This window comes from Haliotis rubra, unplaced genomic scaffold, assembly GCF_003918875.1.
Source record: "Haliotis rubra isolate DU_JTF1 unplaced genomic scaffold, ASM391887v1 Scf14, whole genome shotgun sequence".
NCBI classification, from domain to species: Eukaryota; Metazoa; Mollusca; class Gastropoda; order Lepetellida; family Haliotidae; genus Haliotis; species Haliotis rubra.
In genome coordinates, this window is record NW_025765336.1 from 1975071 (window position 1) to 1992259 (window position 17189).

General features: G+C 39.5%; 2 protein-coding genes across 9 annotated transcripts in view; one reads left to right on the forward strand and one right to left on the reverse strand.

The window, feature by feature from the left end:
* LOC124268711 (sulfotransferase 1B1-like) overlaps positions 1-9226 on the forward strand; it is a 48940-nt gene extending 39714 nt beyond the window's left edge. For 6 of the 8 annotated variants that reach the window (XM_046703707.1, XM_046703705.1, XM_046703704.1 and 3 more), the window contains 5 exons: positions 1196-1408; positions 2482-2811; positions 4397-4500; positions 5285-5447; positions 8647-9226. In XM_046703707.1, the coding sequence (XP_046559663.1) occupies positions 1196-1408; positions 2482-2811; positions 4397-4500; positions 5285-5447; positions 8647-8756 (920 nt within the window). In that variant the 3' untranslated portion in view covers positions 8757-9226. Of the gene's footprint in view, positions 1-1195; positions 1409-2481; positions 2812-4396; positions 4501-5284; positions 5448-8646 lie in introns of those variants that run through there. The other 2 variants (XM_046703708.1, XM_046703709.1) reach the window with 2 other exon arrangements.
* LOC124268713 (sulfotransferase 1E1-like) overlaps positions 1-17189 on the reverse strand; it is a 61049-nt gene that overhangs the window by 9139 nt on the left and 34721 nt on the right. The gene's annotated exons all lie outside the window — the stretch shown is intronic.

Genomic DNA, 17189 nt, shown 5'->3' on the forward strand with positions numbered 1-17189 from the left:
TCAAGGTAAAACAAGAAAATGAAATTCACAATTTTTGCCTACATGAAATATGCAGGGATTTATATTATATATATTTCAGATAGTTAACTAACTGCTCTCTTCTCTACTAAAATCTCTACTCTGCTAAGTCAGGTGGTGTATCATTATCTGTTGTTTCACTTCAGTGCACTTCCTGGGCTATCCTATTACCTAAAAAGGGGTGATGAGCAGTTGTTGTTTTAACAATGTGTGGTAGTATTGGGATGTGGAAGTTTTGGGATATAACCCTTTGAAGCATATCTCGGACATGACTGGTCGTCGTGTGCAACAAAGGGATCCTCCTGTACAGAACCTGGCCCAGTTGGAAGTCGCTTTACACGAGGAATGGCGTAGACTGCCCCTTCAGAGGATCAGGAAGCTGACAGGGGGTATGAGGAGGAGGGTGCTGGTTGACATACATGGAGGTTACACGCGGTATTGACCTTGAATCGTGTAAGACACGCAACATGGCATTTTGAATGTTCATAATTAACAATAAGTTCAACATTAAACATTCAAAGGCCATATTATACTTGTACAGGTGTGTGTTTTTGAAATAAGCAATTATCATCATAAAATCAACATGTGTTCCAATCATTTTGTCGTTTTATATGAGTCAAAGGATCATACGGGTCAGAAATACTCATTTTTTCCCATCGGGGTCACCACGAGAGGTTTTATGTACGCAATACGTATCTATCATTGCAGCAATACGTATCTATCATTGCAAAAATACAGAGGTGCCTAATTAAGTCCTTTGTGCATATTAGATGCACATTGGATTGGTTGTATAGTCCTACAGGTCATCCTCACTGATTAGCCATACACAGTGTCATTATGTGCCCACATCAGCCGTTTAAACGTATAGATTAGGCAGGTCGTCGAAAATCCGTGCTTGCCGCCATAAGCTTCAAACAACTACCTCTTCAGGCTGTTGATAATGTCTGCTCCTCGTTGTATCACATGCGTAGATCATCAAAAGGGTTAGGGATCACATGATATTCGCGGATATTTTCAAAGCGTATACTATCCCCAAAAAGGCACAGGCCAGAAATCTGTTGCGAAAATGTTGTATTTTCAAACATGTATCACTCGTCCACAAATAGACTTTAGTGCATGAAGTTTTACATCAGTTTAGAAGAAGGAAATGTCTATACAACCAAGTGGATAATTTCAGATAACGGAGACGCTGAGCGCGATAGTGACAACGTATCACGGTCCCGACGCTGTGTCTCCTGGCTCTCAGTCCAATCTCTCTCTCAACCTGTTCCGTACAGTTTGACCGGATATCCTCCCAAGTCCAGGCACCCTTGCTGCTGTGCACTCACAGTACGATCACGCAAATGTAGTACCCGGATGTACCGTTCTTGGGCTGCAGTGGTCATTCGAGGTCACGTACTGGGACGGTCATTAATACCTGTTTGGTTGTAACGACCTGAAAGCCGTGAAATCGTGCTCAGACTAACATTCAGACGCCTGGTAACAGAAAATTGATAATCTCCAGCGTGCTTTCTTTCAATGGCGATGTTCCCTGTGGCAACGTCAAGACATGGCGTAGTGATTTGACCTTGAAACTCTTTCAAAACGAATGCCGGTTTCCGAAAGTAATCTGGATTTTTATAGCCAGACAGTGTCTGATCTTTTCTGCACTGTTTCAACTGGAAAATGAATTTTGTTGCTCTTTATCCTTGTAAGAAATCTCATCAAAATCAACATTTTCAGGGTCGATTTGTTACTTGTGCAATTGTGTAAAATCATGTTATCAACACTTTTGTTACATATTTTGACGATTGTTTGAACACAATAGGTAATTAATAGATATTTAAAAATACAAAACGCCTATGCGTTTCTTTTTTTGGATAGTATATTTAGTAAGTCATGAGTTTTGACTGGGTGTTATATTTGCTATTACTATGTCTCTCTAATATGTACTCTCGTTAGAATACGGAAAATGTCGGTAACACAACGCTGAACTAGTGGAGATTGGTTGCAGCATGCATTTCCGCCAATCACTGGCCATCCAGTCAGGCGATTCTGACACTCTGCATTTGTATACATGTAGTTACTTTACTAAAAGTATTCCGCTACCACCGACCCTGTCTACCCCGGTAGAATCTTCAATTGCCATAGCGAGTCAGCTCTCTAAGTTAAACCCATTCGTTCGTATTTCGTTCTGTTACTCATAGATGTTTTCATTTTCTTGTTACCCGTAAATAATTGATCTTCAGTAACCCATGCTTGTCGTAAGAGGCGACTAACGGGATCGGGTTGTCAGGCTCGTTGACTTGGTTGAAACATGTCATCGGTTCCCAATTGCGTAGATCGATGATCATGCTGTTGATCACTGGATTGTGTGGTCCACACTCGATTATTTACAGACCGCCGCCATATAGCTGGAATATTGCTGAGTACGGCTTTAAATAGCAAACCAAACCAATATTTTTCTCCACTTTGATTACCTAGGTACACACTGGTGTTACGAAATCGTCAACATGCTGCTGAGTAAGTCAACTGCCAGTGTTCCCCACACCAAGCACGATCTGCATGTTGAGAGCGTGGACTTGGAGACACTGGACTCGCGGACCTCTCCTCGGGTTCTCAATGGACACATGCAGTTCAATCGCTTGCCGAAACAAGTCACTGAAAAACGTGTGAAAATTATCTACCTCCTGAGAGACCCACGCGATGTGGCTGTGTCGTGGTATCAACTGATGGAGAAGAACTTCCGGTATCGAGGGGGGCTGTCGATTTGCCCATTTCCTGACTGGCTGAAGTTATTCTGTGACGGCGAACGTGAGTTTGAAATAATAATAAATCAGTATCTAAATACACCACAGGATCACCCAAACCCTTTTGCTGCATGTATTCATTAAGATCTCTAAAACAATAACTTTACAGGCAGTCAGATGCATCCCATGGCACTGACTAGAAAAGACCCATGGATTCCAGTAGAACTGCCTCAAAAAAAGTCCAAATCTAACACCTGATGGTATTCGAAGCCCTTATTGGAAATGTTCCCCATGTGTCGAAAACACCATTACAGAGGAAGCTGTCAAAACCGGCAGCTGTCCAATCCAGCAAGTTGTCAACACCGGCATTAAATCTCTGCCCCATCTGTGACTAGTACATTTATCATCATTGAAAAGCTCTGCAATCTGGCAGCTGTCAATTCCGGATCTCGGCATTAAATCTAATTAAATTCTGCAATTGTCTCGTGGACATAGGGTTTATTCCGCCTCGGTTCCACAAAGATCAAACGATCCTTCGCCCAAAACAGTTGATTTCACTGAATACACAGTACAGACTATTTACAGGGTATCTTAAAGATCATGTCACCATACGACACCTCCCATGATATCATTTACATAGCCAGAAAGGGATGTTGGGGTTGCAAAGATCAGGTATTGGTAAAACAATGTTCATAGAAGAGGCTAAAACTCTAACATCTCAATGTGGCAGACAGTATCTTGTGGTTGTGACTCCATTTGGACGCCCATCCAAGGTACGACTTATAATATGCAGAGAGCGTCACGGACAATGACAATCCGATAATTATATAAAGAACTGGCCAGTGTACACCTTCAGATGTATCCAAGGAAAGACGTCTTCCGTTAGCACTACAGAGATCATTTCGTTTATGGAATTCTCTTTTGACAGCAATGTAATTGAACAAGGTGTCAAAGTGTCCGACTCCCCATTGCTCTTTGAGTCTTAAGTGTGGTACCCTCCAGGGGCTTCTGACTCCCCTGATAATGCAGAAGGCTGCAGTGTGGGAGACTCTTCACGTTCTCTGAAAGGTTCTTTGTCGAATCGATTCCTGGGAAAAGTTCTATTCGCTGTCTTGGTTGCGTGTAATTCATTTTCATTATTGAATTCTGTATCCCGTTTCTCAGTATGGTTATTTATCCAGATTCCACAAGAACCTGAGCTGATGATGAGCACCAGATGACCATCTGAATTTTCTTTGCAGCATTTATTTTAAATTGTATAATGATAAGACTAGCAAATATACAATTATATTTATTACGGATTTGAAAATGACAAGTGTTTATTTCAAGTCCGTTGGTTTTACTATAGTGCATGTATATCTAGACAAGCTGTTTTACCTATTACATCATTACTCCTACATATCATGAATGTTACCCGTGAAGATACGGGTTAGAATTGGTCTTCAGCAACCAATGCAAACAAGAGGCGATCAACGGGATCCGACACATGTCATCGTATCCCAGTTGAATAAATCGATGCTCATGATGTTGATCATTGGACAGTCTGGTCCAGACTCGATTATTTACAGATCGCAACCATACAGCTGAAATATTGCTAGAGTGCGGCGTTAAACAACAGCCAAACCAAACCAATCTTATGAATGTTTCAGTGGAATGGGGTAGCTGGTTCGATCACGTGACAAGTTGGGAACGCGCGATGTTACAACATGAAGATCATCCCTTTCTAGTCGTGCACTATGAAGATCTTATTTCAGTAAGTCAATGTCCTGTTCGTAAATGTGACCCGCCCTTCAAAAGTGACGTGGGCGTTGGGAGTTGAGGGAGACCACTGGTTTAAATCTTGTTTTTCGATTGGACTATGGTCCAATTGCACTATACGGTACACCGCGTGAAACGTAAGCTTGGAGTTCGAAGCAGTGCTGCTTGGGCGTTTATATACACTGTAAATCAGTATATAATTGAGTCTGGATATGACAACCCATTGACTATCATCATGAGTATTGATTTACGTCAAACGAGTGAGTGAGTTTAGTTTTACGCCGCACTCAGCAATATTCCAGCTATATGGTGGCGGTCTGTAAATATTCGAGTCTGGATCAGACAATCCAGTCATCAACAGCATGAGCATCGATCTGCGCAATTGGGAACCGACGACGTGTCAACCAAGTCAGCGAGCCTGACCACCCGATCCCGATGTCAAACGATGACACACATCAATCAAGTCATCGAGGCTGACTACCCTTCGAGGAGCGTTGGTCAGCAGACCTCTTGTACCCCTATCCAATTGCAGTCGCACTTCTGACACAATAATTCATCTTACCGAAGGGTAAGGCTTTCTGAAAGTACAAAGCAGATACCAACCATTGTTTCAACAATTTAATAGAAGCCAGTAACTGGACAAATTGAAGAGTCAATAAAATATCGTGCGTTTTTGAGTTAACCTGCGCGCCGGCTTTAAAGATACAGTCACTCGGTCACCCTGTCATAACTACTTAATATCTCCGATTTATTAAACATGTCTACCTTTCCTTTTTCAGGATCCGAGACGAGAAGTTATTCGAATGAATGAATTTCTTGGTACGGAAGCCGATGATGAGTTTTGTGAGGAGGTTGCAGCGGCGTGTCAGTTCTCAAACATGAAGGAGAATAAATGTAGCATCACCCAGATACTGAACGGAGAGACCATTCACTACAATAAAGGTGAAGTAATGTGAAATCAGAACATTCCTATCAACCCTTTACATTTATGAATTCCCTTGTGGGAATTTTGAGAATTATACCCAATACCTCACAACATAAGCTTGTTACCCGGTGGGTTTTTTTTCAGGGTAGATTTTGTACCTGTTTCCATATGCTGGTCGTAAGAGGCGACATATGGTTTGACCTCGTTCAGTCATTGTATCCCAGCTGTGTGGATCGATGCTTATGATGCAAATCACTGGGCTGGAATATGCACAGGCCAGAATAACCGGAATATTGCCAAGTGAATAGTTTAACAACAAACAAACCAACAAAACGGTACTCATTAACTCAGTACTAAAGCCAATACCCTGAAGGCATTCTGGGACAGAATAGGTTAAGAGTACGTATTTGTAAAACTATAGGACAAAAGTTACTAAATCAGGATATCACTAAAAATTAATGGCACTAGTCAGTGATTATATTTCCATATATTAGATCAGCTTTACAATCATAAAAGACAATACAAAGGTTCAAATATATGCAGCTACAACAACACTTCAGTGCACTCATGCAGACGTATTTTTTGCTCCAATCATTAAAAGTCTTGAATGAGACATGTGCTCCGGTTTTTAACCCAGAAGGCAGGTAAAAAAAATATTGTCCGAGATATCCCAAGCAGATAATATGCAAGTCAGGTCGCAGAATGAAAACCATATTTGGACCTCAAGACAGGTAAAGCAAGAAGGCATTTCAGGAAGTGATGACAACTGATAACAAGCTCCTCATAGCGAAGTCCTATGAGAACCCAAGAGAACCGTCAACGCGATATTTTACGAGCGCGTCGCTCAGTCTGTTGCCACTAACAATTACAAGCAATTAATTTACAATATGGACTGTTACATAAAATAGGGGATGGTTACAATGACCCACCTCGGTGTTCACACTCTCAACCACGATTGTGCCGGAACCAGGCTCATCTGCATATACTCAGGTGATAGCGGGATATTAGAGACGAATAAACGCAAATTATGTTATGATGTCATCATTTGCCATGATCAAATTTCCAAAAGTATTCGATATTTCCGACGTCATTTCTAATTAAAGCCCAGTTGATTATTGGTTTCTAGGCATTCTGTTTAATGGAAAGGTAATTACTAAACGGCTAGCTTTAACGTTGAGAACCTGAGGATATTCCGTCAGAAAACCTTATTGATGAGACACGATAACGTTCGAGATAACACAGCCCCGATTAGTACACGAGATCCCTTCCCGTATAGTCGCTAGACGTCGGAGTCAACGCTTATGCGACGTAAGTCTTGAGTCACTCCATTACCTAAAATGCAAAAAAAGCGGAGAACATATGACTAAAAAATTCTTGACATTCAGTGATAACCCCGGGTTTCTCGGAAATGGTAAGAATAGCATCCTCCTTTCATGAAAACGTGTGTAAGTCTAACACAACACAGGGTTTACTCCTGGAACCAATCCACACCATCAAGTAAAATTCCGAAATCTGGTGCTTATATAGGATTTTGCTGAAGACTTGATATCTCAATTTTGAATTACGTGATTTGTATCAGAGCAGAAATTCTGCTGAATATAATAATAATAATAGTAGTAGTAGTTTATTATAGTGTCATGTGTTATACATGATGAGACAACATAGTACAGCATATAAAATGCAAACACCAGGCCTCGAGAGGCCGAAATGACATCTTAAAAAGAATATTAGCAATATTTAAAAAGCGTTTAAAAAATATGAAAAGATTGTTGACATACATGTATATACATACTTAGATACATACATAGGTACATATATAAATATTAGCATCGATGCGTACAAACATAGGTATCTACAAAGATACATTCATACATAAATTCATCCATACATACATAGACGTATACATACTTAAATACATACATAGACACATGCATACATATACCCTTACATACATGCATAGATACAAACAATACACACACACACACACACACACACACACACATCCTATACATGTAGAGATAGTACAAAGAAAAATAAAACTAGTAACTTAAAAAATTAATGCATTAGAATTATTTACAGTTTTCTTGAAAGGATTTATTGTGGAACATACGTTGCAAACTTTTGGCTAGTTCGTATTGGATATCGTCATTTGACAACAGCCAGCAAAACTTATCATATAACTAAAAGCGCTAAAGAAATATTTTCGGTTAGCAACACGCCGGTAGGTGGGTGGGTTTGTTTCAATGCCTCAGTAGTTTTGTTTGTTGACACAGCATAAATCAGGTATATACAACTAACTCAGTTTTAAGCAGATATTTCTTATGGATGTGGCGAGGGTTTTGAGGCTTTAGTTTTCACATTCGCACAGGATACATCCACAACTGATTTATATATGCATGTACTACATTCATCAAGTGGATAATGCGTTCGTTCGCCACGCCGAAGGTCCGGGTTCGATTCCACACACGGGTACAATGTCCATATTGGTGTCCCCTCATATTCTTTGAATATTGCAAAGCCGACATAAAACCGAACTCACTCACTCACTCACTCACTCAACAATCGCTTGGGAATACCGACGATCGTTCTCAGATCTACATCCTGAGCATGTTACTCACCGACATCACCCTACTCCATGCACGAACCTTGTGCGAACCCTACCACTGGCTAACACTGAAGCCATGTGTGGAGAAGAGGCCGCTCAAGACAAATGGCCAATGTGTTGCTTCCTTCTCGCTTGAACCAGACCACGCTTTTAGTTGTTTTAAATATTAACTACACTCTACAGAGCGGTATATATTCGAGGGTTAAGTACTGAAGTACGCCTAAATCACTCTAATTTTACAATGACGAGATCAGGTGTCCTCCTGGAGTAAATAGTTTGCTGCCAAGTTTGTTTGATTGTGATTTAACACAGCACCCGGCAATATTCCAGCTATATGGTTACAGTCTGTAACCAATAGAATCTGGATCAGACTATCCAGTGATCAGCATCATGAGCATTGAAAAACAAAATGGGGATACGATGACATGTGCTTACCAAGTCATCGATCCTGAGTCCATCGATCCAAGACCCAATCCGGAAGTCGCCTCTAACGACAAGCATGGGTTCCTGAAGATCAATTCTAACTCTGGTATTCAGTCAGGTAGGTGGAGGATCAACTACCCATATTGTCACGTTAAGTTCCTTGTAAGATGAGTCTAATTCTTTTTCAGGTCACGTGGGATCATGGCGATCGTGGTTCACGCTGGAGATGATCAGTTACTTCAATCAGGTTTACCAAAAGAAAATGAGATATACCAGGATCCATTCCAAATATATGTGAACTCGCCTTCCTAGCTATAGTTTTGCGACAGGAATCCAGCCTCAGAACTTTTCCCTCAGGTTCACGTCAATACTGCAATATGCTAATATTTACGTCTTAATAAGTGTTTACATCTTTTTTTTATCAAGGGACACTTTGCAGAGAATGATATCGCTGATCGATGCGTTTGGTAAATAAACTCTTCCACATTTCCAAAATAAGGAAATGTATCAAACGAATTTAGGTGTACATACGTCGATTAAACTTGAACATAGACGAAGGTAATTCGATACACGGAGAAAACATGTGTATTGTTGTCATTCTCAGCATTAATTCAGTTCACTGCGCACGTGTTGACACAATGGGGACACAAAACCACGACACTATTCAGGGGATTCAAACTTAGGAATTGTCTTAATGACGATTGCTGTCAAACTGTTGAAATGAACTGCTGAAAATTTGTACTTGTCAGTAAAGTTGATCATAGTTCAGGGGGCGTTGTTATTATTAATTTTTCTCCAGTGTGTTTAAGGTATGCTCCAGTTAACATCGGATGGCACAACATACAATCATCAATGATTGGAAATCGTTCAATAACGATCGAATATCAAATATCACGTCTCCTGCTTTACCATCCCGAACTAGAAATAGCAGGGACCAGTGAAACCGCATCGCTGTATTTAGATCTGTGCATAAAGAATCCTTATGACCAAAACTTATTGACAAGACTGTATGACAAGAATGAGTGAGTTTGATTTTACGCCGCTCTTAGCAATATTCCAGCAATATTCCAGCAAGATCACGGCGGGGGACACCAGAAATTGGCTTCACACATTGCACCCATTTGGGGAATCGAACCCGTGACGAAAGAATGCTGTAACCACTAGGCTAACCCACCGCCCCTGTTGTACAGAAACCTGTCTCATTGCCCAGGAACCACAGCGTGTACTCCAACCCTAAGTGCAGTGCTTTAGCTCTTAATTAAACAAGCATTACTTGTTCGCAGTGTTCGTCCGAAATTTCCATCTCACTGGGGACGGTGGGTTACTGTTTATTCAACACCACACACAGGACTAAAAGTCGGATTTTACATCACTGAAATAAACGCAAACACTGTAGGAATACACGCTACGACCGGATTTCGGACATATATTTCATACAATGCTAAACCTTGCAAATATACGTTCATCGTATATTTTCGTATGCACAGCACCTCTTTCATGTAGGCTATGACCGGATTTATAGGTATTTCCAAATATAAATACAAAAACAGGTGCCCCAGGAAGTTCGTGATCATAGAGTATGTCCAATGCATTCCAACTGCAATGGGAGTTTAAAATTCCGATTTCGTTCTAAGTTTTCTATGGTTGGAAACATGGGAGTTTCCTTAGGCGGGGAAACATAAGTAAATTTTGAAAGAGTCCGATGTTTACACAGCTAAGACATTTATATATCATGCCGGATATCAAGGGTATGTATATGAACGGGCTTTATATGTTCATTCTACCGGTGCTCAAAGAAGATTATCACATAATGTTTCCATCATGTGAAATACTTGGTTCATGTAACTTCATTTTCACACATTTTAATACGTTTGAAATCAACGTTCATGTCCTCGGGTGGCATAGGCGGGTGCATCGAATAGCGGCATTGCAATCTGTATGCAAACCCTAAGAATGTTCGTTTTGCGTGCCTTTTGGAAACTCGTCTTGACTGTCCATCAACCTGTTTAAATTGACGAGCAATCCAAGAACTCTAGGCAAAGGTCGCACAAGTCAATGCGATGCTGCGTCACTGTCGTTTTCCCCTTCGGAGAAGTCCTCAACACTGGATATATATTTCGTTGTTTGGAGCAGCTCAGTTAGCAAGAATTAGTGCGCTGTGATTTAGAGGTAAATATAAGCATAGCAGGTATATGTAAGTTCAGAAATTAGATCACATTACTGACAGCAGGCTGATACACACGGATATGGAAATCAGATTTACAGACAGTAGACTGATACATACAGGTGTGGTGGGAAGAATAATGGGTAGTAAAATGTATACTGAGTAGGTCTGGCCATATAGGTACATCAAGTATGTTGACAAATATAAGTAAACCAGACTGATAGATATGAATATGGCAAGGAGAATGGTACAGACTAGCGTGGCAGGGAGAGTGATACACATTGTTTTGGCAGGGAGAGTGATACACATTCGTGTGGCAGGGAGAATGATACACACTGTTGTGGCAGTGAGAATGGTACAGATTCGTGTGGCAGTGAAAATGATACATCTATAATTGGTTAATATTAACTGATTTACCAGATCGTATATATCCACAAAGCATGACGTCATCATCCCTACACGTCACTTCCGGCATGTTCCTGACTATACCTTCGTTGTAGAAGAACGGATAACGCACGCTGTCCACTTCCAGCAGTGGTAGCTTGAATTGAGGGGCGATACCTTATCAACTGGCATGTTTGCAACCCTGACAACCGAAGAGAAGTGATTATTTGTTCAACCTTTCTATTCATAACAATGTAATAATAAAGGAATCTTCGACTGACAGGTGTTTCTTAAATAGTCCTAAAATAAGTTTTGTGCCCATAAATAGATGACTGGATATATGTTATGCTTGACTGCGTACATACTACATGAGAACGCAGACATCAATGTTGAATGTTGATATTCTGAGAAACCATCTCCTCCCGGCCACCCAATCAATTAATTGGCTTCGTAGGACAAGCATAAGTTGTGGAACAAGTATATCACTTTTTTCCCACAGGGATGAAGCAGATATATTGATAAATATAAGCAGGTATATGTATGTTCAGAAATTAGATCACATTACTGACAGCAGGCTGATACACACGAATATGGAAATCAGATTTATACATACATGTACAGAAAGTAGACTGATACATACAGGTGTGGTGGGGAGATTAATGGGTAATAAGTACACTGAGTAGGTCTGGACATAAAGGTACATCAAGTACCTATATTTTATGCTTGACTTCGTACATGCTACATGAGAACGCAGACATCAATGTTGAATCTGTTTTAAAACATCCTTTACTGATGCAGGCCATTTAGCAATTGAGAACATGATCAATCCATATCTCATCTTTCAGTAGATAATAACACATTTTCAACATTTTTTCATCATCTTGTTGGTTTTTATTATACATGTGATGGTACTTGAAAACATCAAAATTAGATTACTGAGGCATGCCCAGACACACAAGTTATTAAAAATAAACAATGCACATCTCCTTATTTAAGAGATAATTACCTATTCTGAATTATTTGGCCTTTAGCTTTATTACTTACAGTGTATCCGCAAATGATGGTTCTTGCAAGAAGCTGAGATGCAATTCTAGATTCTGTTTTTTAATTGCCTGGTTTGTTTACAGACCACCATCACATGGCGGACCGATGAATTGCAATCTAACTCGAAAACTAATAAACATAACATACTCAATGAAACGCTAATCATAATCAAAACATCATACCCACTCTGTGAGGCTTTTGCAGAATTTTTTGTCCTAAAAATAAAAAAGTTGTTTAACAATCTATCATTAAAATATTGACACAGTTCACTATTTGTTATGAGGGAGGAGTGCAGAGAAAGGGACAGCCAGGTGTTCGAGAACGGATGGAGACGGCACAGCACAGGTTAATGAATAAATAACTTTGTCTGTGAACGTGCTTCTCGAACACCTGGCTGTCCCTTTCTCTGGACTCCTCCCTCGTAACTTTATTATTTTTAGGACCAAAATTCTGCAAAAACCTCACAGAGTGGGTATGATGTTTTGATTATGACACGACTTTCTAACTTCTTTGATCTGTAGTATGGCCCGCCGCACTGAAGCCTGCATTGCTGCCCATGGTGACTTGACAAAAATACTAACTGTTCACCTGTCTTTAATCACAAAGAGAAAGCCATGTTTAAAAATTTACAATCTTAATTTCTCAATAATTTCTGGTTGTACTGTATATTGTGCTGTGCGTTCGTGCTTTGGTTGATACAAACGTTGTCACGGGCTCATTTTTTCTGTTTTTGGGGGGTTACTGTGAGTATAGTTCAAGTACTAAAATGGACGAAACACTTCTTCTTACTCTTATAAACTATAATTCACTGCTAATTTGAATAATGACCCTCTAAATTCTTCCAAATATAAAAAGCGCATCGCCGATTTTGCTCCTTTGCAGAAAACATCGGAAATAAAGCCACAATATGCTTTAATTTTGCAGTTTCTTGGTATAATTTGACAACATATGAAATATGTTATGTGAAATATTCCTAACATAGAGTATTCGTTTCTTTACACGAGTGTTAAACGTTACCCAAACCCAAAATTTCAAACTGAAGTATTCAGTCCCCTTAAGGAAAAGTCAAAATGTGATATGAAGGAGGATGTGTTTGGCCAGATGCAAGCCTTGTCAATGAATGAGTTAACAGAGGAACTACATATGAATACAAAAACATTTTCCTCGCATTAAGCTAACACTCGGACCTCGTCGACAATTGTTATTCCTGCATGTGGGAGTTTTGATGGAGGTGCTCTGAAAGAAATGATAGAATTGCTTCCACTAGTCTAAAATAACTTAAAGGACGTCGGGCATGATTATCTGTTTCTTAACTTTACACGATTGGTTGCTTCAAATTCATTTTCCTTGGACAATATTGCGTTTATGCTGTTTTCTGAAGTGGTATCGCGGTATTCACTCCACAACACGGTACTGATGAGATACAGAGAGGTTACAAAGTGATTTTGGAGAATTAGGATGAAAAACACCGGCACAGTGACAAGGGAAAAGTCCCTAGTGGTGTGTATGTTCCTAATGATTCCAAAATAAACTTCACAGTTCCTGATAGGACTGTTCCGGACAGAATGAAAGGTCCTCTTGAAGACAACCAACTTGTACCTTCTTGCAAATGCAGGACAGGATTGCTAAAACTGACCCAAAACAGGTTAACACTTACAAAATGTGTGTTAATGGAAAGAAAACCAATGTTTGTAGGGGAGGAAAGTTAAGGGACGTTGATTTATGTGGGGTTTAGGAGCATCCGACTCTCATCGGAAAATGTTAAGTATCACACGAAGCTCGTATTTTGGAAAGTTGTGAAGGACTTTTTAACAGTTTGGAATTTCGTGAATTAAGAACAGGTTACCGAATGTTCAGACGAACAAAAAAGAGTAGTTCAAGTCGTTGGGTCATGATGTCAATAAGATTTGCAGTGGTCACGTTAGACAGTTGAGACAACTCAGAGTTGGAGAAACTCCTGCACATGACAAATTTCTGAAAGCTGTAACTTGTGATTGGAGACATTCCAAATATGCTTTCGTAATAAGTTCTCTCTAAACAAGATATACCAGTACAATATATACATACGTTGAATGTGTCCAAATATATCAATAAAGCGCATCTTTGAATAAGCCCTCAGTCAGGACGTTATTCAGTTATGCGCTATGTTCCATACAGAGAAACAAACAGTTTCGGCTATAATCCAGTACAGTGATTCTGCATTGTTGCCGGTGAATTCATTGATATCGTCATAACTAAACAACTTTGAAACTTGAAAATTCACACATACATTGTAAAATCTATTACAAATGGAATACTTGTAGCTCCTTAGGCTAACATGATGGTATATGTGAGTAAAGCGAAAGCGCACAAGTTTGTCGAATTTGGCCCGATGCGCAAGGGGTGAAAAGAATTGTTTTCATTAACACACAAATATCTCGCTAATAATTACTTTAACTGTTATATCGAAGTTACCTAATGTTGTAGCGCAGCCGATTTGCATGTATAATTATACTGTACTTTGTCTTTAAATACACGTTTTTGATCGAGCATACCTGTTCAGACGACATATCTATGAACCAAAGCACGAGCGTACAGCACACTATATCCGGTTTGCACTGTATGGGATCATACACTGTGCTAATTCCTCCAAAATGTCAAATATTAAACCATTCAAACCAACAAAACGTAACGCATATGGTAGAATATTTGGCACTTTTGGAGCCACTTATAAAGACACTCTCACTTGTAAAAAGTTACGTGAAACCAACAGAAATAAAAGTATATTTGGCACTTTTAGAGCATATATTTTTGCTTGGAAATCAAGGGCAAATAATGCAAAGGGAGCTAACTCTGGATGACCCGATATATTGCAGAATCTGAACCATATCGCGAGATACTGAACCGGTATATACCGGATTACCGGCAATATTGCACAGCCCTACAATAAACCCAACTTGTAACACACGTGTCGCACACTGCTTCCCACTTTTAGAACAGTAACAAACATTGAAGTAAATTACAGACATAAAAGAGATCAGCAATTCTTGTTTTGACAATTGACACGGGACAAGTAATCTTTGGAGATGATAGGTTTCACAGCAACACCTGCTGTTGTAACACGTTTCCTCTTCATTTGACATTCTATGCAAAAGGATTTGAATAACTTAATAGCATCACGTGTGACATTTGCATATTTCACCAATGCTTTTACCATTTTGTTTCTGCCCCCATAACCAGTAGAAACATAGGCACGTTTTATGGTATCAAATATATCATCAATATGAGTGAAATAGCTAACTGCAGATTCTGATTAACTTCTCCACGTCACCACACTGCACTATCTCATACCTCCCAAGAATGTAATACTGCCGGAACTCTCCTTCTCAGCTCCTAGTGCAACCCTGACTTCTTCAATCAAATTATAGTACTCTTCTTTAGTCAACAAGACTGACTTTGAATCGGACTGTCGTCTACTCAGGAGATGCTCACGAAATGCAGACTCCATGATGATGACAAGAATGAATGTCAAGTCTGGTAAGAAAATACTTCATTTTATAGCATTTCTAAGGAAGCCTGTGCTGTAAGGAAGAATCATTTCTAGGGAAGCCTTTGCTTTAAGGAAAATTGGATTAATCTAAACTATAAACATAACTTTAGTGAAAGAAGCCCCAGTGATCACAGAACGAAACACATGCTAATTATGTCTTCTCAATAATCCCTGTTCAACAATCAGTCAATCTGTACAATAATTGGGTTAATTAATCAGGCAAAGTACACAATGCCTGGACATTTTAGACAATGTACACAATGACTGAGTGAATCGGGCAATGTTATTTCAGTTACTGCACACATTGCCTGATTGTAGACATTGACTGTAACATATAAAACTAAGTGGAAGGAGAGTGCAGCTTACCTGCACTCATTCATATGTCCCAGTATGCTATACCCCCTTAGTAACCTCCCCCCCCTGCATGACCCCCATTTACGTATATCATTTACTTTTAACTCTATCTCTCATTCATTGACAAATACATGTACTGCTGTTTTTTTTAATCCTTTCCCTTCAAAACATCGGCTTTTCATTTATTTTCCTTCCATGTTTCTTTAATGTTTTCCATTTGAAATTCCATATTCCATCAAACGCCCCATCATTTAATTTTTTTGGGGTATGGTGGTTTATCCCTTATTAAACCATATTAATTATTATACTAGCTCCCACCTACCCCGTCGGCGACATAGGCTAAAGCCAGAAGCAGACGTAAAACTTATAATCATAATAAGTACTGAAATGTTCCGCTCCAGAAAGGAACACTACCACCAATTCAGTTGAAACCAAAATCGTAGCCATGGAAACGCAAAAAAAACCCCCATTTTATTCAGAAATCCAAAACAAGCAAAAGGCACCAGTTCACCACTAGACCTACCTATGTATGAAATTTCGTGATGTAACAGTGAACAGTTTTAAGCTCTGCTCCGGAAAAGAGTACTACAACCAATTTCAGTCAAAGCTAATCTTGTTGCCATGGAAACGCCAAAAATATTTTATTCAGAAATCCCAAACTACCAAAAGGCACCAGTTCACCACTAGACCTACCTATTTATAAAATTTGGTGATGAAACAGTGAACAGTTTTTAAGCTCTGCTCCGGAAAAGAGTACTATCACCAATTTCAGTCAAAGTGAAACTTGTTGAAATGGAAACGCCAAAAAGTCTTTATTCAGAAATCCAAAAATACCAAAAAGGCACCAGTTCACCACCAGATCTATCTATGTGCCAAGTTTTGTGAAGAAATAGTTAATGGTTTTAAAGTTCTGCTCCGGAAAAGAGCACTACCGCCATGTTCAGTTTAAGTCTAACTTGTTGCCATGTAAACGCAAAAAATATTTTATTCAGAAATCCGAAATTACCAAAAGGCACTAGTAGACCATCAGATCTATCTGTGTGCCAAGTTTGGTTAAGAACAATTGAACAGTTTTAGAGTTATGCTCCGGAAAAGTCAAATGTGCCCGGACGCACGGACGGAGTCCATTTTAATACCCCTGCAAAACGCGTTGCGGGGGATAAAAAGAAGCTAAATTCTTAGGAGTAACTTTCATTTTATTGAATGCAGATATAGATATAATATCCTTGTATACATATCTCCGTATGAATGCATGT